The following is a 26,922-nucleotide window of genomic DNA, read 5'->3' on the forward strand; positions in this document are numbered from 1 at the left end:
GAGTTTATCTGGGAATATCAGTTTACTGAACTTAAGATATTTGTCAAAAAATTATCCTAATCTTAAATGGCTTGATGGATTTTTTTCATGTTATTGGGAAGAAAAAAATATTTCTTCTCTCAGCCTTCTCTACATTAACTGTGATACTACTAAAAATATCCAACATTGACTTTTTATTTTGGTGACTGTTTGGGTATTTCTTTTGAGGGTGTGAGATTTGTTCCTTTCCCTGGTTCATGCCCTGTTTGTATCCATGCTGCATTTTGGTATGCTATCTAAGTCAGTTAATCTTTCTCAAATTTATGCATATTTGAAAAATTACAAGGATTGGTTCCTTAACAAGGGGAGCTTCAGTTGAACTACCATAGAATGTGGAAATTGTTCTCTATTCAAAGATTGTATGCTGCCCTGGACTTCTGTGTGCATGCATGTGCAAACATGTAGAGCTAGATGCTCCTAAAAAAAAGTCTTAAAAGGTTTAACTCCAACAATAGCTCATTGAGCATTGGTAATTAATTCCATATATAACAATCTATAAAATATATAGATAACTCACAACTCCCTTCAGGATAACCACAGCTTGGTGAACATTTATTTGTTACAGCAATGATTTTAGAGCATGTTTACTTTACTGAAAATATATTGGCATTTGTATTAAAAGTGTCATTATAAACTATTAAATTAGAATCACTAATCATGCAAAGTGTTCAGCAATCATTGCTAGATAACTGCTCAGTCATTAAAATATTTTAAAGGGTTATTGTTGGCCTCGAAAAAAAAAAAAAAAGAGTATTGCAGTATGACAGGTGTTTTTCATGTTTCTGTCTCCCAAGCTTTAAGGAATTTCTTCCATCATGCTTCATCCCTTTGGGGACTTCTGCATGAGAAGAAAAAAAAAAGGCAAAATAGCCCCCTCCTCCTCCTCCAAAAAAAATAATTCTGATATCATCTGTGTATATCCACTAATGTGCAGTTTTGTGGACTTCAGCTTCTTAGTAGTTTATCTGTTCTGTAGCTGTCCCAGATTTCTCACAGTCTCCTTTCTGATCGCGCTGAGATAAAGCAAACCTTGTGGTTAGGGACTATTACATAGAAAATATAGTATCTGCTTGTGTTATCTACATTCAGTGTACCTAAATTTAATTTTTCCTATTAGATTTTTAAGGATGAAGCATTTGTGTCTGCTTGCCCAAGGAAACGTGTCTGTAGATCGCTTTTTTGTTGTTCTGTTTCCTATGGAGAATATTGCATTGAAAGAGTGTTGAGATGTACATAACTTTTTTTTTTTGAAAGAACAAATACAACAACTGACATTTTAATGAAAAATCAGTATTATATCAATTCGTACTTTTCATTTCAGTGCTGCCCTCCTTACCAGATGTTTCTACTATTGCCCATCTTATGTTTCTCTAGCTATTTCTAACATGTAGGTATAAATCTTGGTTTAAATTTACCTCACTGAGGCAAAAATGTAATTGAAACACATAGGGATCAATGCAAACTATATAAGAAACTATGAATTATTTTTCTAGCCCACTAGGTACTGATATCTCATGAAATACTACCATAATTTTTCTTCTGTTGACTAAGTAAGTGTTTCAGCACAGTAAGAAAAAATGTTTCTCTTTTCCATGTATTCTTTTCTATATTAAGATTTTTTTTGGCTCTTCTTTTTCCTCACTCTATTTATTTATTTATTTTTTAATGTTTCACTTAGAAATACTCATCAGTCATGATCTTTTGTATTACGTGTGCACAGAGTAGTAATACAACTATAGTTTTGATATAAAGGGGTACACACCTCCAGAAATGCATTGAATTAGAGTAGTTATATTACATGAAATGTCTTCTTCATAATTAAGGAATGATGTCTACATTTGTAACACAGCATTAACAGGTCACTAACACATTAAAGATGGGCTTCAGAGATGATTCAAATGTTTAGTACTCATGGTTCTCAGGCTTTCCTACCAAAATAGTTTGGGCTTTTTTTGATTCTAAATGAAAAAAAAAAAAGTGGATTAAATTAATATTTGATTCCATTTCAAATTGCAAGGTGCATTTTTGCTACTATCAATACAGTACAGGAGCAGTTGAAACAATTCCATAGGTTTTCACACTTTATTCGAAGTATTTTCTCATGGCTTGCCTTCACACAACCTGTCATGATGTTTTGCTTACTTTTATCTGCCTGCAGGAAGGTGAGCCAGTACGCCTTTCAGTTCAGTTCTGGTTTGGCTTCTCTGATATGGGAGTAAGGAATGAGGGGAAAGGTGGGACAGCCTTCCTGCTGGGGGCTGTTGAGCAGGGTGCTGCAGGAGCCCAGCAGAGGACTGAGGGTTTGCAAGCCGTGTGATGAGACAGATGTGGGAGGAAAGGCTGTGGTGTGCTGCTGCTCTGCAGACCGTGGTGAATGCAAATGGAACCAATGAAGCTCTGCTTTAAATTCAGTTTTTTGTTGAACCATTTGTTTTGAATTGGCAACCAGAAATATTTTTCATAGTTTCCATTATAGTAAATTGTATAGCAATTGATAGGAATTCTGATCCCCTTTTGATTTATATCCGAAGACTTGATAAAGGTGTACAGTCTTGAAACAGGAAGCAGAAGTGTGCACAGCTGTCCATTAAGTGTCATGAATGAGAGCCTTGAGCTCACTTGCTTTGCGATTAAAAAAAATAATAAATATATATACATACCAGTAGCCGATATACCAAAAAAAAAAAAAAAAAAAAAGAATAAGGATGGATCAAAATATTCTGTGACAGTTCATGCTCTGATTGATTTTATGTTGTGCATACATGAATGTCCAGTTAGTTTAAATAAAACACAGGAAGAGTTGCGTTTAGAGTTGAAATACTGAGCTATAACAAACCCTATGTAAAACATCCTGGAAAGGATGTCATCTCTTTTCAGAAGAGAATGTCTGCAGCAAACCCCCATATGAATTAGTTTTCAAGTAGCTGTGTCCTAGTACAAACCTTATTTTGTCCTTCAGATAATAGTAGTAAGGAACACAACAGAGAATTCTGAGTATTAAGAGGAAAAAATACTACTGAATTACTGTCATTTGGTAAATATTACTTCCGTAATAGCAGACAGTTCTTGTTGTGTTTATACACCATGTAAAAGTAGTATGCACAACACTTTAAATCTGCTAGGTAAATGAACCTCACATCTGTTTTTCTAATATTTCATATTTGATTTATTATTTAGAAATTCCTTTTTATTTAAGTTGCTTTCAGTCAAGGGGATTATTAGGAAATATTTCTCATTTTAATTTTATGAAAGATTTGCAAAGGGAATCTATATGCAAAATAAAGTCCAGTGTTGAAGCCTCTTTATGTGATTTTGTGTTTTTTTAAAAATCAGTATCTGAGTGGGAGCTTCAGGATGCTGAGCACTTGCAAGGGGAAAAAAATGAGCAAATGATCCGTATTTTTATCTTTATTAATTAGTAGTTGATGTCTTCTGAAAATTTTGTACCACCAAGCATGGATGATGAGGATTTAAAAACTCTGATCCTTTTTTTAAGCTGTGGTTAGGTTATTTCTATTTATTTCTTTTTCTGAATTAATGAAATATTATAGCAGGTGTCATGTGGAGATGATGAATTACACAGTTCTCAAATAATTATTTTCTTTTTGTAATACTGGAAAAAACTCCTGGATTTAACATACTATCTATTACTTCAAAAAATAAATGTTTTTTTTTTTTTTCCAGCGTCTTGTTGAAGCTGCAGAAGATGCTTACCTGAAACATGAGTTTGATGCTGATTTGCAGGTAACTAATAATAGATTTCTTCAATATTTGTCAAAAGAGTATGGATTTATACAATAGCTTAAGTGAAGAACTGCTGTAGAAGGCCAGGTCTGTGAGTAATAGAAGGATGCTGATTACAGAAGATGGAATTAATGAAGGCTGGCTCAGTATTTTGACAGGTTACACATTCAGGATGTGTGTGTTGAGAGACCTGGCAGGTGGATTTTATTCTTCTAGAGATTTCATTTAAATTCTTTGCATGTCTGCCTAGGTCAAGATATTTAAACTCAGTAATTAGCAGCATGTTTCATTGTTACAGTGCACTGGCAAGGAATTGTTCAGTAGAAGAGTTGAATTTGCAGATGGGGTGGGACCCATGGGGATGGGATTAGCATGACCTTGATTTGAGCAAATGGTTTGCCTTCGGATCTGTGTCTAAAGCAGACACTGTTCTCTTTTTCTTTTCTCTTTTACCTAGAAGCCCTTAGAGCCAGACCATTATTGTCTGAATATATTGCCTTTAGGAATAACTAGGGAGGGAAGAGGCAGCTCACAGTTAAAAACGTTTCAAAGAAAAATCTTTGCTTAAATGAAGGGCGTAGTTAAAAAACAGATTAATTTAAAAGAAACAAGTGATCTAGCCTAATAATGGGAAATTTGACAGAAAGTGTTACTCAGTAGTTAAATGTGTAACATCTTACCTTTGAATTCCCGTATCTTTGGTTTCCTGAACACCATATTAGGGGGAGTTTTGTTTACTTTGACTTCAGCTATCTAGAATTAATTTTAAGACTTTCTGTGAATATTAGCCATGTGTCCATTTAAACTTTAAGCTTAAGCATTAAGGGAAACAGAGACTTTTCCTGCAGGCTTTTCCATACATTCAACTAAGGAATACGCAGAACTGTAAGTTCTGTTTTCAGAATTTACCATGGTTACTTCCAGTAATCACAAAACATTTTCCATTTTCTTTTAATGAAAAGTTGAAAAGTTGATACAAGTAACCAATTTCTGTGCAGAAAAAAAAAAAAGTGAACTTTTCAGAGATAAGGATAAAAAAATCAATTTAGCAGGCTGTGATGCTGAGGTCTGTCACAGCAAGTTGTAGTAAAGATAAAATGAGAGCATTGGAAGTGATTATTCATATTATTGTTGTGTTCAATGAATGCTGACTTCTGTATTCAAATGCTTTAGAGCTCTGTTACGTTCAAACCTTTTAGAGGTGTGCTGTATTTTATTTTTTGCACTTTGCCTTGAAGAAATAGGAGCTATTGTCTGGAAAAAAATCAGAAATGCTTTATAGAATTTTTTTTCTTTTTTATTCTTTTTTTTTTTTTTTTGAGACCTACAGTAAGTGCTTCTTCACTGCAGGATAGTTCTCACTTTGACAAAGTCCTTCATTTGCGGAGGCTTTGAAGATATTAACGCTTTCAGGAAGCCAGTTAAAAGCCATTTGCCATTTGTGTCAGCAGCATTAACAGGACAATCAAATCTTTGTGTAGAGCTCTGTTGTTTATTACTGTCACGGTCCATTAAAGCTAATCAATTGTTAATCTTGGTTTCACCGACCCCTTTGCAACCCTTGCTGTGGGTGATTGTTGTTCTTTATCAAAAAACTCATAATACCATCTGCTCAAAATAAAATAATGGCCGGAATGATTTGATAGCGTACGTTCAAGTGGAGAGGGACAGAAGGCTTATATAAAATATAGTATATATAATTTTGCTATCGAAGAGGAATTTTTTTGGTGTTTGTATTGCCTCGGCCAATGTGTAGGAGACAGGATTAAATGCTTAGAATTAGTGTTGTGTGATACAGTACCAGTCTGTGCTCTGTGTGCTCAGATATTCTGGAAATTCAGAAGGCACAAAAAGAAAGTGCAGTTGTACCTTTTATTGGTCCAGCATCACCCCCTATGTCTTGAGGACAGAATAGATAATATTGTGTCAGTAGATAAAAATGATAAAAGTGAGAAATAAAATTATATTAATATTTTTATTGACTGCAAAAAATACCAACTTAAAAGAATTGGAAAAATTTATTTTTTAGACTGCTCGTATTCTCTTCAGCAATGCTGAAACTATATTATTTGCTTAGGCTAGACCTGGTCCATTGTAGTTATTTTTCTCAGTAAGATTACTAGTTTTGTATTTAGTTACTCTGTAGGTATTCTAATCAATATACTGTAATACTGTATAATGATCGAAGCATTCAGCTATCTATCCCTGGGCTGAATCTATTGGCACCACCAAACCCAGCCCTGTAGTTATAAATAAAACTCCCAGAGAATTGAAAGAAATAAATCAAAGTAGGTGATAGGATGTTTAACTCATCAGCGTTATATATTGAATGTTTGAGTAATGACCAAACTATGAACTGGTGAGAGCCGATGTCAAAGCATTAACCTGCAGTATCTGGGTTTGGGAAAATTGTTTGTTTCCTCGGTTAGGGATGCAAACTAAGAGCTGCAGCTATAGCAAGTTACAAGGAAATGACCTTTTAAGAGTCACTTATTTGAACCTTTAACCCAGTTCAGGGTTTTTCTTACTGTTGGGTATGGTTTCAAATTATTCGGTGTTACTAAAGACTCTTCAAATAGATGTTAAGTGGAATAAATATGTTGAATAATGTATTTGGGTATATAAGATATATTACTATCTATATTGGCATGCCAAGTTGTCTTGTCACAATATTTCCACAGATTTAAATGATCACTCTTGCTTCATACAGGACACTGTGTCTGTGCTTGCCTTTGTGGAAAATGGAGTAAAGTATAGTCCATTTGTCCTGAATCTTGCAGCTTTAACATAATGAGAAAAGCCATACAGGGGCTAAGTGCCAAGCACAGACCCAGCAAGAGTGCTGGATATTACAAGTTTTGAATTAATTCTACAGCACGCTTTAGTTTTGTTGACATATTGTATGTCAGAGAAATATTTGGGGTGGGGGGAGAAAGAGAATATTATCCTTTTCTTGAGGGGGGATGATCTATTAGAAAGAATTTTCAGATTGTTTATTATTATTGTTAACTGAAAATTGACTTGATCATTTACGTGCCTTGTGCTTGGGTAAACTGCCTTGTCATAATTCAGTGGAACGCCATGGTGAAGCTGGTGATCAGAGCTAAGGAAGAGTCTTTGAAGGGGAATACTCTTCCCCAGAACTGTCACGTACACAGGAACTTGTATATGCAGCTGATACAACTGCACACATTTACAGGCTTTGTCCTCCTACCACATTTTCTCAAACCGTTAGAAACAGGACAGTTTTAGTTGCATGAAAATACGCTGTCATGATGCCTAGCTGCCCGTGTTATGCAGTTACTATTGAGGTGCTAAAGCACACTTAAAATGCAGTCATGTGGTCTGTGTTAGCACCAAAGTCCTCTCCAATATTGTACTATTTATATGACTGTATCGAGATCTGTTACAGTACTGTACTTCTGGTTTTCAGTAACCTCAGGAGAAGGATGCTTGGCAATGGAGCTGATACTAGAGTATGACCAATGCTCAATGGAGCAGTAAAAGTAACTTTTGAAATTCAACTGCTTGAAGTAGAGCTTAAACGTAGATGTAAAGGTATAACTTAAATTGCTGCTTTTTTATTTTAATTCTGACCTAATGTTTATTTAACATAATGATACCATGCAAAACTTTACAATGATGGATTGTTAAATGCTTAGGTATTTAATTAAACTTTAATTGAATAGATAGTAATTACATATCAGTTACTGAAAAATGTCAGAACAAAAGCTAATTAAGAACAGCTATTCTACATAATCTTATTAAATTCTTATTGTAACATATACATTATATTCATCTTAGCATTTTAGAGAAGTCTGCATATTTATTATCTCACAAATTTTGAATGAGGCACATAACTAGATTTACACTCTAGTGGTATTAATACTTTTCTGGCTGTTAGAACTACGCCCACAAGCCTGAAGTCAGCTCTTGAAGTGTCCTGAACACCCACAATTGAAAGGGAAGCCTGATGGATTCGTGCGCTTAAAACCAATGACTTAAGTGACTTTTTGAAAAGTGTGTTTAAAATAGCAGTGGAACATCTGATGTTTGATGTGTTTCATGGATTATTTGTCTAAGCTGCTTACTCTCTAAATCTGAAATCAATCTTTCTAATCTCCAAACCTGGAAACCTAACATGAGATCTGACAGTCTAACTTTTTCTAGTGCTTCCTTTTTAATGCTTTGCAGACTATCTTGCTCTCAGCTATGTTGTTATGGGGTGTGGGTAGCGTAACTGTAGCTCATAACACGGTGTGAAGAAGAGATCCTTAACTAACACCAGTCTAAATGATTAACTTTTCATGGTCCTGAGGAACTCTTGCAGGGGTAGCTCTAATGCCTGGAAACGTTACAGTTGGTTCAGCTGTAAAATCTGCCTCTGGAGCTCTTCAGACCCGAGATGCATCACACAGGACCTACTCTCCAGGGGTTCGTCTTTGTGTTCCTCTAACACTTGTGATTATGTGACTTGTTCTTCTTTAAGGTTATACACGTCTAGCCGAAGGCATAATTTGGATACAGCTATGATGCAGAGATGCTGCCAAGACCTGCAGACGTTTTGTTGTTATTGTGTTTCATGAATAGTTCAAAGTTTTCTGTACTGATCAAAAGACGAGGGAGATCAAGGAAAGACAGTAAACGCAGAGTTCAGAATGTGGTTAAAAAACAGCAAAGCCCTGAACTCTTAAGAATAATGCTGCAGTTTGAGGGCTTAAAATACAGAAAAAGTGGAATAAAAGTATGAGCATCTAGTGTCAGTGAACTACAAGGCATAAGAGGATGCTGTTAAATGATAAAAATCATTGTTTAGTGTCCTTATTTGGTTTTAGTGTTTCCTTTAAGTAATATTTTTTTTTCCAGAAAACGCTTCTATACTTCTTCCTGAATGGAAAACAACAACAACAACAACAAAGTTTTTTGCTGTTCTTAGTTTCTCAGTTTAGTTTTACTCATGTTGATTTCTGTGAGCTGAAAGCAAGGACTTCTCAACTGCTCTAATAGCGGAAGTGCCACAAACTGTCTTGCAGATCCTCAGCTGTAAGGATGAGCTGTTGCAGTGGAGAGCACTTCAGCTTGTCTGCTCTTTGCTCTTTACTTCTTAAAGTTGGGAAGGGAAAAGAAGAAAAGCTAAATGCCTATGAAGCTATGAAGATATTGGTGAATTTTGGATGTTACTGGTTAAAGACAGTGATATGGTTTAGTGGAGGACTTGTTAGTGTTAGGTCAGAGGTTGGACTCGGTGATCTTGGAGGTTTCTTCCAACCTAGATGATTCTGTGATTCTGTGAAAGATTCTCTAGAATTGATGCACAGAAAGTAACCTCCTGAGGAAAGTTACACCAGTTCAATCTCACTCATTAAATACAAATGTAGTACTCTTGCCTGGTGATGTCTGCTTTACATTATTACAGAAAGCTGAACCATAGAATTCCCAAAGAGTAGTATGACTGAGCAGTTCCTTAGTCTCCATGACATTGTTCCTGTTGTATTTATTTGTCCCTTTACTATGTTTGCTTGCTACCAGGAATGAGAAGGAAATAGCTTTCTCATCCCCAGAGTGTTTTCAAAATTTCAACTTCTCCGCTTAAACACTGAGCTGTCCCAAAGCTTTTTCTGAGCAACAGAAACCTCCACTTCAGGACAGCTTGTAGTCACATAGGTGGGGCACTCAGTGAGGATACGGGGCTTGTTCAAGCTGCTTCTCCAGTGAACATTAAATTATATATATGACGTGAAACAATTGCAACAGAAGATTGTGAGACACTCTGCTAAGAAAAAAACTGGTGGATGGGGCTGTTGCTTTGGCTCTGAGGTCCTCGTCAGAGTCTCTCTTCTGCTTGGTTCAGGACGTGGATCTGTGCTGCAGCATAAGTCTTTTCCCCTCTGGTGCAATTCTGCAAAAGAGAAATTTATTTTTCAAAACCAGGAAGAATCACACATCAGGACTAACAGCAATAACAAGATCGAACAGAAAGTATTACACACATATAATGCATATATACAGATCTTCCTTTCCCATGCTCAAATCGTTAAGTGTTTCCAGGTTGCTTTTTTATGCTTTTTGTAAGCATCTATAAGAATTAGAGACACGTTTCAGAGAAATAAAAGCTGAAATTCTTGCATATTCACATAAATTCACAGGTTGAGGTTAGAAGCAAAACAGAAGTTTTCACTAGAATAGTGATAAACTCAGTGTTTGCAGCACTGAATGCTCTTTTATGTTTTTTTGCAAGGCAATTCTCTTATTCCAATAGAGCAATAAGTCAGTACTGTACATGTGAAAGGATAACGAGGTACCAGAAACAGTCAGTCAAATTAAACAGATATGTTCACTTTCAAGGAGTGGGAAAAGAAAAAAAAAGTCAGGAAATGAACTTTTAGCAGAAAATCAAAGACAATACTTTATGCTGCAGTTTTAACATGGTGATATCAGCCTTAAAATCGGGTTGAATTTTGTCATATCAAGCTGGGAGGAAGCCCGCGAGATCTTTGGTTGTGACCTCAAAAAGTTTCCTCTTTCAACACACCCAACGTTCCTTCCCCAAATACTCAAACGAGAACAGCTTCTGCCAGTGTGATTGCCTTTCCATAGGGTGAAAATAGCATGGGATCTGTGCAGGCCACAGCTTGCAGCTGAGAAGGCAGCGACTGTCCCTGCATTTCAAGGCAGGCTGCCATTTGGGAAGTGGAGCACCCGCCTGGCCCCAGCTCCATGGCTCTGGGTGGGCCATGGGAGAAGGAGCAGAAAGCTGAAGGGAAGCAAGAGGAAAGCGCGGCTTGGGAGAGGAAGACTGGGGAGGGTGCAGAAGAAAGCAGCATCAGTGGGGTAGAAGAGGTAGGTGTCACAAGACTGTAAAGTGCCAGAAAGAAGGTTGTAAAAGGAGAAACAAGTAAGTAATGTATAAAGGCAAAGCTGTGAAGTGTTAATTGCTTTGTGGTTTAAGAGTACTGACAGTAATCTTTTTGTAAGCCTCTCAAAAGCCATTACCTTAGCTTACAGTGAGGCTAAAATGGAGAAACCATTTTCAGCATTTTTTTTTAAACAAAACTTTTTTCCATGCTCTTCAGTGTCAGGCTAGGCAATTATATAAACAGTAATAAGCTGTCTGACATAGGCTTCATTATAAAACAAAGGAAACCCTCAGAGAGTGAGTGGATAAGGTTCAAATGCGCATAAAAATGGGTTTCAGAGAACTTTGGCAGAATGAGTATGCATAGGAAGTAAAGGAGGAATGCTGCATAGCAATAAGGGAAAATATCCCAATGTTCTTGAAAAACATATGCTCCTTGAGATTGCCATAAACCTCTGAGAAACTTGTTATCATTGTTGGAGCAGACAGAGCTCGTGTGTTTAAAAACGGCTCTCTAGTTTATGGGACTATCAATTTCCAATTCTGACAAATCAGGAAAGCAAATAAAGAGCCAGAGGAAAGGAGAAATGACCATGTGAGATGAAATTAGGCTCGCCAATACTTAGTGTCTGGTGTAGAGGTGATAGCAAGCAGAAATTTGGAATCAGAATATCTTTTCAGTGAGCAGTTGTTTGAATTAGTTGTCGAGACTTGCACCCTGGAAACTGGATTGAATTAGTGAGCATCTTTCCCATAGGAAAAAAGAGAGCTCGTCACCTGAAAAAGCTTTATAACTAGCTTTTAACTTTTTCCTGCAGAAAGCGCTAGCTGCTCCTCAATATGATCTGTGAGCCTTGTGCCTTTGGGCTGGCCGGCAGGCCTGCCCTCAGTGTGGGCATCTTCCCGAGGGCAGCCTGGGATGCTGCTGGGCTCCTGCTGCTACTTGGATGGCGGTTCTGGGGATTTTGATCCTGTCAAGGTTCAGAAACGCTGCTCTGGCTTAGCTTTCCTTTATCTGTGGCTATTCAGTTTGTATCAGGCAATACAAGGAGGAGGTGATGTACAGAGTGTGTTTTTTTTTTTTTTTTTTTTTTTGATTTGTTGAGACTTCCATATAGGAGATGCACGGCACAATCTATCGTCAACAAAGCTGTGTGTGTGATATGTGCTTTGGCAGAACTGCATCCTTTCTGAGCTGTCTGGAAAGCACATTTTAAAAAATATATTTGAAACATGCTTAATTCTGTACGTCTTGTATTATTTTGCATGTATGTTTTGATTCTGGTATGTTGAAAGGGCGAGATGCTAAGGTGCTTAGAGGAGCAGGCAGTGCTGGAGTTAATGTTTTTATTTATAAGGCTCATTGGTCAGTGATACTGAGCTCTCCTCCAGGAAAAAAGGATCCTCAATTCACTCTTGCAAAATTCAATGCCCTATTGTTCTCATTTTTCTGAAGTCACTGTTTATAACATTGCTCTCCTTTCCCCTCTGAGGAATAATATAATTTATTGGAGCAGTTCATTCATAGACTATGCGATATCTATCTTCTGGGACAGAGATACCTTTTGCATGATGTACATACTCTTAGCTTCAAACTCTTCCTGTTTGCTTTATGTGAAAGGGTTTGTAATCACGAATATTTATGCATCCTGCTACTCAATTGTGCTGTGCTTGCTGTTTTCTGCTCTTCATAGAAAATTAAACTTTTTTTTTTCTTTTTGGCTCACACCTACCTGAAAAGCAAAAGATTTTAGAATATTACCCTATGGATTTATGATTACCAGGCAGATAGCCAGTAATAAGCAGTGATATCTGATACTACAGCCCAGACATATTCTGCTATTTTCCACCTTTTTCCTATTATCTTTAGGTTTAATAAACTATAAATGAGAGAAATAAGTGGCAGACCATCTTTTCTTTTTTTGCCTTTTTTTTTTTTTGGAGGTGCTTGATGATGAGATTAAGTTAAAGGTCATATGTTCTTCTAACATGGTATTTAGGAATAGGCAAATTATTGAAAAGGGTGGAAGTAATCTATTTTTTTTTTGTGGGATAACAGCTTTTTCGCTACACAACCATCATTTTCAATGGAAATAACAGTATTACAGATAAAAATATAATGAATATATATATGAGAAAGGCAAGTCACTAAGCAGTTCATAGCTGTATGTGAGGTCACATTTCTGCCTTGTATTGTATGAAAGTGAGTAAATCTTAGAAGATCATAGCAGAAATATTTCCAGGGTATTATAGATACTGCTTATTGGGGGGGGGGGGGGGGGTGGAGGGGGGCAGTATTTTCTTGCTTTTGGCTTATAAGAAATATATTGAAAGAAAACTGGCTACATTTGTGCCTTAACATTTCAATTGCATATATTGTTTCTTTGTTTCTGGATCTCCTTTAATTGCTGACTACAAAATTAAAATACCAAGCTCATTATTTCAATCTTAAGATACAACTTGCTTTAGACTTGTGCTTTGTCTATAATTGTCGTGTCTGTGTGTTGAGCTTCATTAACTTGAAACAGAAGGAGCCCCTGCTTTTGTATTGAAGTTAATTAAAGCTGGTAATGATTATTGTCTGAAAATTTTCTGGGTTCAAGTAGGTTATTTTGCCTCTACCTCTATTTTCATGCATCATTTCATTGATCATGTGGTCGGTCAATTCTTAATACATGGGATTTGTCTGAATTCAGTGAGCTATTATTTTTTTATCATAAAAATACTCTCGCATATTTGTTTAATGGTTGGTTGAAAGCTCCTGCTTGTGAAGTAGTCACTGATGACTTTTAAACTCAGATTTTGTGAAAATTATTTGCAAAAGTAAAAAATGATTATCTTTGCATGAATAATGAGTAATAGCACAAAACAGAATAGGCAGAGCAATGTCAAGGGTCACAATTAAGGGCTGTCAGGTCTTTTTAATATAAAAATGAAAAATTCAAAATATGATAATTCTCTGCTAATGTGTAAAACTTTGAAGTGCAGTCTCCTAATCTGTGCTTTACATTCTAGTGCAGTTTTGACCATGCCAGTAGTATTAAATAATTAGGCATATAAATGGATAGTAGGTTAGTATTTGTTTTAATTATTTTGTTCAAAGCTCTTCATTTCAATGTTACATATACTGTCTGATGTGCAAATCTTTATCACTAGTTTTGTTGCTCATTTTGTAGATGTCCTGTTTAAAAAAAACAAACAAACCCCACATCATCAACAGCAAAAACAGATGAAATAATAGGATATATACTTACATGGGGGGAAAAGCATGAAAAACCTGATTGTATATTCCTTGAAAAATAATAGGCCAAGTTTCAATGAGTGTCTTATTTGCTGTTCATTAAAAACAAACAAACAAAACTCTGTAGTTTGATTTAATGCTACATTTTGTGTGTTTCAGATCTAAACTAACAACTATATAGCTAAAGCTTTCAGACTTTATCCAATTTAGCTAGTAAATAAAAAGGACTTGAGATCTTACTCTGGGTTCAGTTAGCTTTTGGAAATGATGAGCATTTGTTCAGAGAAATATTACTATAGATCCAATATGTTCCTATCAAAGATACTATTGAAAATTTTAATGGCTATTCTGTGACTGCGTGAAGTTCTTGCTGACAAAGTCAGCTCAAGAGCTTTCAGCATCATATGTAAAACTGAATTTTGCATTCAAGAACGTTCAAGCTGGGGGATGAGAAAGAGGTGTTAGTTGGAAGGGTCAGTAGAATTTTTGGGTATAGGACTGACAGACCAACTGGTTGGCAGTGAGGTGAAGAGGTCTAGCACAATTTGTAGGCCTTGTGGGAGCTTCTGGTGGGTTTGTGATCTCTGAGTGGGTTTATAGGGTTATGAAAAGGTAAAGAGGTATGGAAGCAGGTCACCTGAGATTGTGAAAGGCTGTGCAGGTCTTGGAGAGTGCAAATGCTTTCCAAAGCTTTCTCCCCATCCAACTGGTAGACTCTGCCACCCTAGCACAGTTCCTAACTGTATTCCTTCTGCATGGTCTCCTGCCTTTCTGTTGCACTCTTCTTCTCACTAGGGCACCCAAGTCAGCACACCTCTCCTATTTCAAATTGTGCCTCTGTCGCTGCAGAGGCTCTGCAGGCAGTTTAGGATCTTTTCTTGGAATGTTGGGCTACTGCAACTCATCTTTGCTCCCTTGCCATTGGCAACGTGGACAGAATGCTGCCCTGGAAGTTTTTGACTGTTTTTTGCATGGTGCCTGGCTCTTGGTGGATCATATCTCATATAAATGTTTTTCATAGCAAGCTCTGTACTATTTTTCACAAGACCTCATGCCACTTCAGGTCCCTGTAAGTTTTATCCCAAAACAAGCATCATGACTTCTCATGCATTTGCGTAATAGCTGGGGATTCGTTTGTTTCCTGCAGACTGTCAGATTAGTTGGCCCGTGGAGTTTAGTGTAACTGTTAGAGGGAGCGGTGTTCTAAGCTGGGTGCTCACCTCTTACTGAAGAGGTAAATCCTGTGTTGCCTTTTGAAAATTGTCCAATTTTTTTATTGAAATTCCCACGTGGGTAAATAGCTATTGAAGTAGCTCTATAGAGGTCAAGGGATTATTGTTCTCTTGGACAAACCCAGTTTTCCATACTTTGATGACATGCAAAATGTCAGTGAGATAAAAAGGCATGGTGGGGGGTGGAATATAAGGTGGTGTTCTGAAAAATTAGTCAGTTTGCCCCCCTTCCCCACTGCCTCCCATCCTTCAGAACTATAATCTACTGTAAATTTTATAGGCTCTACATTCACTGGAATCTATTACAGGCTATAGAATGGGGAAATATCTTAAAGGTTATTTTCAATTCAGTATCTCAAAATTTATAGTATGTACTATAAAATATTTGAATCTCAAAATGTTCATCATTTCTGGTCCAAATTTTATGCCAAATTCCACAATATATGAGCCCAATTAGCATCTACAGTTTACTCTCTATATTTTTTCTTAAATTCCTCTTGGTTTGCTGGTAAATAGCTTGCTGTGTGTTTCCTCTAAGTAATGTGTCAGTCCTTGACCTTTCTACATATGGGCAGTGCCTCTTAAGCAGGAATTTCAAGGCTTGTATGGAAACAAAGCAGTAATGAGAGAGATTCTGCTGAGAGAAGGCAGTGAACAATGCATGGTGGAGTCAGCAGATCTGAACGAAGACCCCTTGCAATCTGCATGGAAAGCTGGTAATGCAGATTTTACACATTGCTTTTGTTCACTTTAATCCAAAGGTAGTATTTCCTGTAGTACTTGGGACTGGATAGAGCAAAAGCTCTGCAGCCTTTGCCAGTCTTTTTCCATCTGTTGGTGATTTTTTTCAATGCTTTGAGAGTTGTTCCTTTGATCCATCCTATCCCAACACAAGTTTTAATCTCATCTCATTGTTTTCCCTTTGTGTGTGAGAAGACAAAACTGAAAAAGGGGAATGTTGTCAAGTCCAAAGCACTTCAGCTGATTGGGTTTCATCTTGCACTGGTGAGTCACACCCACGGTACTTGTGTAAGCCACAAATGACTCTGGTGTGGCAGGGTTGATATGGATAGAGAGTCAAGGAGACAATTTACGGGATACGATTTCTTTCATTTGTTGTCTTATCCTGTCTCTTCAGACTGAAGAGCAGTTCTACTTTTGACTGACCAAGCATTTCTGCAGTGCAAATCCTCCTTTATGGCTGTTTGATGCTGTCATGAGCTTCCCCTGTGCCTGCCTTACTCCTCACCCTAGGTGCTCACCTCTGTTTTCCAGATCAGCCCTGGTGTTCCCTTGCAAATTCAGTTAGTGGGGCACCTCATCCTGAGTGCAAGTGAGCTCCAGAAGGACAGTATAAAACCTGTGGTTTTCATTGAATTGGACTTTATAGTGCCATAAGCAGTGACATCATTTTATATACACACAAATATATAATGATGAACACAGCAAATGCAATCTTGGATGTTGGCTGGAAAATGTGGGCTCCGGGCCCAAATTTAATAGGAACTTTTGTATTCCATTCTTGGAGTATAAAAAGAAACATTTTTGTCTATTTCAACTTCTGCATTAATAAAATGAGGTCAGGAAATCTGTTAGAATTTATCTTTAAAAATGTTTTCAACCCAATCACATTGTTTTAAAAATCATTTCCGTTTGTTATCTGCACATTTAAGTAGATTCTGTTTCCTCATGATTGATTCTCTGAAGGAAAGCATTAACAGATTCCTGTAATTGATTATACTTTAATGATACATAATGGCAAGTTCTGTTTTCCATTATTGTTACCCTACATGCTGAACTGTAACAGCCTTGATACTAGAATGTATATTGATATACGATTGATTTAGTAACATTTTACCAACTGAACTGCCTTACATTAACTAAAAACATCTCTCTGTGTCTTCAACAAAAGTGGTCATTCACACATCAGGGCAGCTATCGTACACGTCTCTGCAGACAGTCAGTTCCTCCATCACGGGGAGTTGGCAAAAGACACAATGCATCTGGTGTAGGCATTGTTTTTAGGTTTCATGGGCAAATACAGATGGGAATTGGCTGTTCTTACATTTTCGGTGTTTTACTTTAATTGCTTTTTCATTTTGATTGTGCTTTTTCACCATAGTGATCCTCTGCTGCTCTTTCCCCTACTCCTCATCCCCCAAATCGCTGATGGCAAATAAGCTGTTTGGTGGTGTCAGTGGTACTTATCTTTGTGCTAGGTATTACATAATTATTTATTGATGTCTCCTGTCCATCTGTGTAAATCTCTCGGCCTCCTGTCCATCCGTGTAAATCTCTTGCCTCTTGTTTAGATTGAAAACTCCACAGCAGGGATCACTTTGCATGCATGCGTGTGTTCCTGTGTGCATTTACAATAGCAGTGAGCACATTGGAGCCCCGTTCCATGACTCCAGCCCCTACATGCTCTTTACTGACACAAAGAGTGCAATTCAGTTGCCGCTTAACTCTTAAATGTACTACCCATCCTAACCAGAAGTTCACAGGGAAGGACAGATGATCTATGTAGCATGTATAGCTGCCACTCATGGGAAAACATACAGTACGAATTTAAACTTTGAGTTTTGCCGGCGTGTCAAAAGGGCATACAGCTGTTGTCTTCTGAATACTCAAGGGAGAAATACAGGAAGCTTAATAGCTAGAACATAATGGTGTAAAATTGGTGATGTATGTTAGAAACAGATAATGTACTGACTAAGGCTTCACAATTGTCTGTATGTAAAACTTTATTTACTGAGAGTTGGGATGTACCTAAAGTGTACAGTTTTGGACTCTGTTACTAAAATGATAGAATATGGGATAAGGGTTGCGCCCTCCATACCTTTTTCAGAATTATTTCCTTATTTTCCAGGGATTAATGTTTAGGCTTTCACATTATCAACCATAATAACCCAGATAGCTTTCTTAACCAAAAGTTTTTTTTTTGTTTGTTTGGTTTTTTGGGGGGGAGGGGGTGAATGGGGGTGGGGGATGAGGATAGGAGTAGGGATGGGGGAAGCTGTTTGAACTTGGTAAAAATCAGTATTTAGCAGAATCAAGGTCCTTACTAAAATTCTGCAGTAATTGTGCATTTCAGTTTTAAAAGTGAAGATAAGAAGATTCACCTCTGAGGTCTCTAGATAGTTTGGCAAATTGAACTTTAAAACAAGAAATTACCACCACATAGAGATTTTTATATTTTATTGTGTTGCATACTTTTTAATGTCTTACATTGTTGTTACTTATATCTGCATTAACATTGAACACTTGAATTCTGTTAACTATAAGTTAATTATAAATATTTAATGGAATTTTGTATGACATTGATTGTAATTGAGATCTTCTGACATGCTGTTCTGAACTGCTGATAGTAACAGTACTTGCAACATTTGCTTTCATTGTCTTCCTAGTTGTAAACAGTAATATCCATTAATAAGTACTCATGATTGTGTGGTTGTGTTGTGCAGTGATTATTAGAGAATTTAATTTTACTATCAGAGAACAGCTTCAAAAAGGTAGGCACTGCAAATACAAAGCAGATTAGGTTACTCAAATGGCCTTTTCAGTGGTGATATTTGAAAAATCAGGAATGTCTGTAGTATCTACCATTCATTTTGGAATATAAATGCACAATTTATTTTCCTGTTTGTTTGCTGTTCAGGCGGAACAATTGCTGTACTGTGAAGTAAAATTTCTGCTCTAGTGTTATGTATTCTTAGCTCAGTCCCATATCCCAAAAGCAACCTGTGCACATTAATTTAAAAAGCATAAGTTCCTTCCTAATTAGTTACACACAGACTGTTAGATTTTTTCCAACTGCAAAATGATTAATAATATGTAATTAAAACTTAACCTGGATCAAGAACTCATCAAGTCTTCCTAATACTGTATAATACTGTACCCTTTCCTCAGCAAGCAAAGTGATGTTGCTCCAGCAAGGTGAAGAACTCAGGAAATCTGTTCCTGCAAACACAGTGTCACTGTCTCATGAAGAATTTCCAAAATTCCCAATTGGGGAAATTTTTCCAATATTTTCACAGTAAAAATATGCCATTCATGAAAAAATATTAAGTTAATTTTGGAAAATGTCACCAAACATATATTCGATGTGCGAAAGCTCTGTGTTAATATTCTTTATAGGTGAAGGTGTGCTAACTGGATACATGCATACAGAAAGATCGCTATTAGTCAATAGCTGCACTAAATGTTTTCTTAGAGACTGTGCAATTTCTTCTTGCCTGATTTAAAAACAAAAACATTTCCCATCTACTTGCTTCTAGGCTAAGTTGCTAACAAAGTGCAGATAAACAGCGAATAATACCTCTTTATTTATTCCTTTACATGTTAACCTTTTTTTTTTTCCAAGTTTTGCTAGCAAGATACTCACAAGATACTCGATTATAGTCCAGACAAGTGTAACGAATACTGTAGAAAAGCAGGTCTGGAACATATCCCAGCTGTTCAATGGGAATAAGTATCATAACACCACGAGCCACTAGATGCCACTCTTGTTTCATCCCAGTATAAGTCTGAGAGTATTTATGATTGTTTAAAAAACCCAGCTATGCCCTCCCACCACCCAAAAAAACCCTTTAAAGATGTTCCTTTGGCATTTCAGCTATTTCACTTTTTTTCAATTAAAGTTACAATATGACCCTATTGTTTATAGTATTCCTTCCCTCTTCAGTAAAGCTATGTTTGTTTATAAATATCTCAAAGTTATCTCTAGACAATTTCTTGCCGCAGACCTCTTGCATAGCTGTTGTGCTATGTCTCATTTTTCTGTTTGGGTGGAATTTGCAAACTTTGGGCATGTGTATTCGTCTGGTTTTTGGATTGATTTCACAGGCATTTATCATGCAAGAAGCTCTAAATGGAATTTTTAAAATTCTACCAAGCACTTAGTCTTTGCATTTTTTTTTTCTCTGCTAGGTACAGTAGCAAGGTCTTGAACTTCTTGCATGTTCAGATTTTACCATTGGCAACCTCTGTGCTATGGCTGGCACAATGTTTCCATGTAAGTTGCCTGTCTGTATATTTCTGTCTCTTAATTTGCATCTTGCAGTTGTTTCTTAGCCAGGTAGTTGAAGAAGAATAGGTGTATAAATGCTCAAGGTATTTGAGACAATACAGGAAAAGCTCTTTAAATAAATAAATAAATAAATCCCTGCAACATATAATTCTAATGTTTTCTCTGCACAAGATATAATGCAGACCTAGGCCTCAGTATAGCTCAATAGAATTTTTGAATTTTTGTTTAATCTCATAAAAGAAGTTGAAACCCAAACAGAGAGACAGTTAAAATACTAAGTTTTTCTTCCAATTCCCTGTGTCTTTAAGGAAAATACAATAGAAATCTCAATATTTGTATAAGAATTGCTTCTTTTTGCATCTTGGAAAATACGTGGAATATAGTGGTCAGTTGTTTCCAGAGAAATATTTTCTTATTAATTTCTTTTAAAATTATCACTCAAATTTAGTAAGTAAATTTGTCTCACAAACTTGCTTGTTTCACAAGAAAAGGAAAAGCAAACATTTCATTATGAAGTGAGTAACACTAGACAAATACACCCTCAAATGTTGAAAAGCTCAGAGGTGAAAATAAATATCCTCTTTCATAGGTAAGACTAAATCTGTTCTCTTTTGTGTGAATTATTATACAATCTTTAATTATGTGATTTTATACTGTTTTGCATATAACCTCAAATACTTTTATTGCTGCTTTCAATGTACATGTGAGATAGCTTCTAGTACCATAAACGGTGTGTATTGTATGCCAGCCAGTCAATGAAAGTCACTTGATAGAAAAATGCACACTATTTTGTATGGAACCTGCAACAGCCCATGTGTAACCAGACTGAGTAGTGATGAAAATTATAGGCATATAAAGACCTCCTGCACATTCAATTAAGTTAGATTTAGATCTGAGTCCATTGTGGGATGTATAGAGTGCTGTGAATTGATAGAAAAATGCAGAGGGATGTATCCGTTGAGAAAGCCCTTTATCCCACCATTAGGTTCCTAGACATGAGCATCGCCAGTGGGGCTCCGTATAGAGAAATGGGATTGGGACGTCAACATGGCTAAGTACAGGAAAAGAGTTTTTGTGCATAAGAATGTGTTAGTAAAAAGGAGACTGGATTATTTAAATGAAAATAGAGCTTTCTAGAGAGCTTATTGACTGTGTTCAGATAAAAAAGTATAATTCTGTTCTTTTTAGGAAAAAAAAAATCACCTTAGCAGTTTATGGAATTAGCAGCCATGCTACATGTAGAAAAAGCTCAGAGCTGAGGATGCATGTGGAACCTTAACTTTATTGCTTCCATGGCTCTGAATAATAACTGTGCAACTTGAAAGCTCCCTTTTTGTCATTTGCGATGGAATGATTTAATTTATTTAAGTTTCTGTGATGAACGCTTAATGCCTTACACATGTAGGGAAGGGGATAGTCCATGACTCAGTGCTCGCGTCTTGTAACTCCAGTCTGTCTGCAATACTGCAGCGAGGAAGCTTTTTGTGGTCATTAGCAAATGCTGACCTCTCTGTTTGTATACATTGTCTTGGCCATGCAGTTGTTGAAGGGCGAGCTAAGGGGATGTGGTTAAATTAGACTGCAATTTTGTTAACTCATTTGGGACCATAGCCGATATTTGTTAAAGGTCACTCTTGAGATCTGTTCTCCCCTGCTGTCAGATCTTCCCTTTATAATCTGTTCCCAATAAGCTCCCCATTACTCCTCTTTTCTGTGAACATTGAAGTGGAGATGGTGAAAAGGGTCTTTGCACCAGTCTCTTTAAAACACATCTTCGCATAGCGTACGTGGAGAAAAAATCTCTTACGGAGCCATATAGGTCCACCTAACTGGGAGGAAGCATTTAGTTTTTCTCCCCAAGGGGTGACAGCTGGCAGTTCCCTCTGTCCAGAGTGATTCTGGGCCCTTGGTTGGAGAGCTGCACGTCAAGGGTTTGCAGATGCCACTTTGTCTCAAGAGCCACCACCTGCAAAAGGAGCAGCAGCTCCCGGGCAGTGTCTGCGCACACCCTCGTTTCCCGAGCCAGGGTTCACAGCCCATGCCCATCGCTGCCCCAGTGAGGAGCAGCTCCTTCCTCATACTCCCTGAGATGTGCCCCCAGTCCATGCCGTGCCCTTCCTGGCCTTGGCTGGTGTGAGCACACAGGTGTGGGCACAGGGGTGTGGGATGGATTTGAGCGGGGGGAAGGCAGCTCCCGCTTTGCCCATGGACAGTGTGACAGGGAGGGCTGGCTGAAGCCTCAGTATGGGGCTCCCAGTCCTGTACCCGTGTACCTGCAGAGGTGGGGGGGACCTTGGCCAGTGCTGGGGTGTTACCTGTGGGACAGATTGGGCAGAGCTTTTTGGGAGCTCCGTGTGTGAGAGGACTGTGCTGCAGGGTGTGTGTGTGTGCATATTTCTGCCCCTAATTAACTAGTTTTTTTCTCTCTCCCCTCAGAATATTAAATTATTATGTGCTCCGATGTAAAAGGGCAGACACTTCGGAAATTAATTTTAATATAATAAAGCCTAAGACTTAGGATTTACAGTAGTCATAACCTTTTATAAATATAGTTAAATACAGTACGATGTAATGAGTTTTAGGGAAGGAGAGTAAATGACCAAATATGTTTCGGAGTAAATGCTGGGGCAAGGAGGTTTATTTCAGCATTGGTGCAGGTATATAACTGAGAGGGGCTGGTGAATGCCAGATAGACATGGGCTACAAAATTCAGATATGGTTAAGAGAGGGATTTTATTTTCAGAGTTTTTGTATTCTTTGATACATTGAACCTGTTTGAAAATATTTGAGTGAAAACAATAAGACGATTGATGAGCTCATGTATATAATCAATAATCTTTATTTTTTTTTTAGCTAACAAGTTGAAACCTAAATCTTAGAGAACTGGGGATTATTTCATATTTTGATCAAGACAATAATACTTCTCCAAGTAGGAACAAAATAATACTTACGAGAATAGGTCAAATTTCAGAAAAATCTACATCCATTTTGTCTGCGACATCCTTCCTGAAGCATGCAGTGTAGGATGCTGGTCATTATTTATATCTTTGGTTTTTTTCCGTGTCTTTGCTTTCACTTAATTCTAGTATGGTGAAATACACCCCGAATTCGGAAACAGAGTATACATAGGAATGCGTATTACCTTGCTTATTTCAGGTGAACTCTAGTAAAAGCACGTGCTTGCCAAAGCTCTGCAAACTTTCTGTTAAAACTTGTGGAACCAAGCCAAACGTTGATGGACTTCAGTTATAACAAAAAACTAAATTTCCATGAGAGCTTTGCTCAGATTCACAGAACTCTTGAAGCAAACTTGAACCCCATTGCTCTAATCTGAGGGTTGATTTATTGTTCTGTACCAAACTCTAAGAAGATTTTGGTCTCGTGTTTTCACTGTTACAACAAGTAAACTCAGAAGATTTTAGATCTGATCCTGACACACAGCTCAGAGCAAAATTCAGAGTGAATCAGAGTAGAGACACCCCAAGCTGTTTCTTCTCAAACCGTGCAGATGAATCCTGTAGCTTTTTCCTAGAAGTCTGTATTGTGTGCCTTTCAAAGGACTGGTAATAGTTCCTGCTTCTTTTAAAAATACAGTCATATAAGACTTGGCAAGCAGGCTTGTGAGAAAGCAACGAAAAAGAATGAAGGAAAATAGGTGCAAAGAACCTGTGTGCCAGCCAGCCCCAGAACCATACTGTGAAACGATATGACTAAAATATGTGCATGGTAAATAGTGTGACATTGAAAAATGAAACATTCAGTATTACAGCCAGAGGAGAAAGAAGCCAGCTCCCAAAATTGAGTTCTGGCAGTATGTTCAGAGAGTCAAATAGGCATATGCTTTATTGCAGTTTGGGTGGAGAGAAAGGAAGGAGATCCGCAGAGCTCTATTTCAGTGCTTTCTGTATTTTCCCACAGTATGAGTTAATTGCATTTAATGCTAATTATGTAGTTGCTACATTTTAAATTCCTGCATACACTGTGGAAAAATGTGAAGACGCTTCCAAGGCTGGAGCAACTTTGACAATGAGTCTGTCTATGTGCTTTTGTAATTGTTTGCTGTGCGTCATATTCGAACCCAGTTATGTTCTGCAGATTTACTCTTGTGTACTTTGATGGTGATTTACACTCCTAGGGAAGTAGTTGGGTGAAACCATGGCTCAGAAATGTGGAAGCTTAATTTAAATAAATTAAATGCAGGCGCTTGATTTAAGTGAATCACAACCATTTGACGTTTATAATTTCAACACATTATTGTCACCAGCTAGTCAACCTCTGTGACTCATGGTGATGCTTAAGCTATTGACTTGGTAGAAAAGGTAATAAGTATTTTTTAGCTATTCTAGGATGTCTTCTGGACTGCATCCACACAAGTGAGACTGATTCATAGACACTAATGACATATTAGGAAGCTGTCTTATTACTTATCCTTCTGAATTAATAATCAGTGGATCCCCTGTATTGATCAGCTTGCCTGTAAACACATCAGTCACATGAAGAGTTTCTTCCAGGCTTTGCAAAACTGTCAGGTAGTTAATTTGTTGCTGTTAAAAATAGAATTGTGAACTGATTTTACTGGTGGTAATTAACATTTACTTCAGCAGGTAAATCAGTGTGTACAAAATTTTTCATCTATCAGTTTCAGTCCTGCAAAAATCAAGTATGATTATTCCCATTTTACAGATAGGGAAACAAGACTGATCTCTCCCCTGTGAGATACGAAGTGTTGATTTTGTATTTCTTTCTGCTCTTTTGAGCACGGTGCTTAAAGACCAGCACCTATTGAGAAATCAAAACATTTTTGCAAGATTTCATTGTGGAAATATATAGATATACTTGACTGTTTTCTAATTCAAAGTAAAACAAATTGCTGTCATGTTGGAGTGGGACAGAGAGCTTCAAGTTTCAGAAACAGTATTTTAGAATTTCATGATTCTTGTCTGAACTTTGTTAACCTGCTAATTTGCAGTTAGCGGAGCCTCAAATAGGAGGACCGCAGTGAGGTGTGTTAAAGTAAGAAGGTTCTAATTGTGTCTGATTGGCTTGAGGTTTTACTTCTAGCACTATAGTGACAGATATGTTTGCTGCTTCTGATACATCCATGTTTAATCTAAACTAGTTTTAGAAAGAATAGCTGTAGGAAACAAACAAAGGGTGAAGCTCTTCACCTGTTGTCACCTCATAGTTCTTCAGCCAGTGTGCTGAAATACTGCGCAGCAATATGATGGCATATATGAATACTGCCTTGGGCAATACTATGAAGGTTTCATAAACACAAATATTGGAGCTAACCAGGAAAAGTGTTGGTGATCTGATCTTACTGCTTTCCATGGAGAACTTGAGGGCTGTTTTCTCTTCTCCCATTTGTTAATGTTTAGGTGACAAAGTCCTGGCTTTCAGTAATCACTGTGAGACTCAGCTTGGAGAAATCCCAACTTGACACTTGAACTTTGGCAGGAAGATGCCAGTGTTGTGCATTAATACTTTGAGCTGGAGGCACAGAAAAATGTATTGAATACATGGGTCTTGAGCCATCAGCACTGCTGTTCTCTTTTCCGATGTCCTTAGTGAAGGCCAGGAAGGCAATTTGCGCTTCGGCTTCTGCTGACTCTGTAAGTGTCTTGGAACTGTTAGAATTATTGCAGCAAAGAAGCACCAAATGTCAAATGCTTTTCACCTTCTCAGAAATGCTTATACAGAGGATGTGGGGGCGGAGTAGGGATAAAATATGCAGTTGGAAACAGTTCTTCTGTCCGTCAAAATGGTATTGTATCAGTTTAGCTCCTTAGTCACATCTATGTTTCAAGATAAAGGGACAGCTATTGTTTTCAACTGGTGCAACCACTGTCCCACTGATTTCAAAGATTCTGCATAAAAATGTTTCTCTGTAGCAGAGACTTTTTTTTTAAATTGTTTCATTTCCTAAAAGGGTTTAGGGTTTGTCACTAACTGAACCCAAGATGCTGAGAAATATTCATGTCATGGGTAAAGGCAGTTAAAATACAGGATGTCTACTTACATATATTTTCTTCTGCCTCGAAAATATTCTTGTATTAATAATAAGTCTTCCTGTTGTAAAACTCTTTCTAAATACAATCATACTCAGAATAGGAATTGGAGAGATTACAGGGATGCTGTTTCATTACTCTCAGTCAGCTTTACTGTAAACAAACCCTGCAAATTTTCAGCCTCAGCATATAGCTCAGGTAAACCTAAGCCCATATTTGTGCTCTAAGTACCTGAACATTTGCTGAGGAATTATCCATGGTGTATCTCTGTCTTAAGATGTGTACTACATTAGGCATTTGAATGGTATCTATTAGCATAAATCCTTCTGGGTTTGAAAATTTTTTGTCACTGAAGTTTGTAAGTCTGGTTTAGGTCTCTGTTTGTTTAAAGTACAGATCAGTAAATGGTTGAGATGTGTATTACATTTCAGGGTTTCTTTATGATATGTGGTATGTATTGTTGTTCACATCCATGTGTGGTCTAGTCACTCTATATCTTATTTCAGTGAAATAGCTAATGACAAGCTGGTTGCTTAATGAAGTGCTTTCATGGCACCTTATTTAGGAGGGAGGATCTTTTCGGAGGCAGTTGGAGGATAGCATAACAACATCTAGTAAAATGTTCATCTAGTAAAAAAAAACAACTCAGGCTTATGAACTTTTCATTATTTAAATACTTTCTCCTGTTGGTTAAGCATTTTGTTCAAGACAGTGTTGAATTGCAGTGGTTATAAATGTATATTTTTCAGGGAAGGCTATTGGCACTGCATGTC

At 37.3% G+C, this 26,922-nt stretch overlaps 1 protein-coding gene across 31 annotated transcripts in view; it reads left to right on the forward strand.

The window, feature by feature from the left end:
* CACNA2D3 (calcium voltage-gated channel auxiliary subunit alpha2delta 3) overlaps positions 1-26,922 on the forward strand; it is a 530,340-nt gene that overhangs the window by 205,927 nt on the left and 297,491 nt on the right. For 17 of the 31 annotated variants that reach the window (XR_013955470.1, XM_080605848.1, XM_080605850.1 and 14 more), the window contains one exon: positions 3,724-3,783. The exons of 1 other annotated variant lie outside the window; for it this stretch is intronic. Coding sequence is in view for 29 of the 30 variants with exons in the window: in XM_080605848.1 (XP_080461974.1) it covers positions 3,724-3,783 (60 nt within the window). In the remaining variant the exon portion in view is untranslated. Of the gene's footprint in view, positions 1-3,723; positions 3,784-20,041; positions 20,127-26,922 lie in introns of all 31 variants that reach the window. 13 more of the 31 variants (XM_080605868.1, XM_080605856.1, XM_080605860.1 and 10 more) reach the window with 1 other exon arrangement.

The sequence above is a fragment of the Anser brachyrhynchus genome (genome assembly GCF_964034855.1).
Source record: "Anser brachyrhynchus genome assembly, chromosome: 10".
NCBI classification, from domain to species: Eukaryota; Metazoa; Chordata; class Aves; order Anseriformes; family Anatidae; genus Anser; species Anser brachyrhynchus.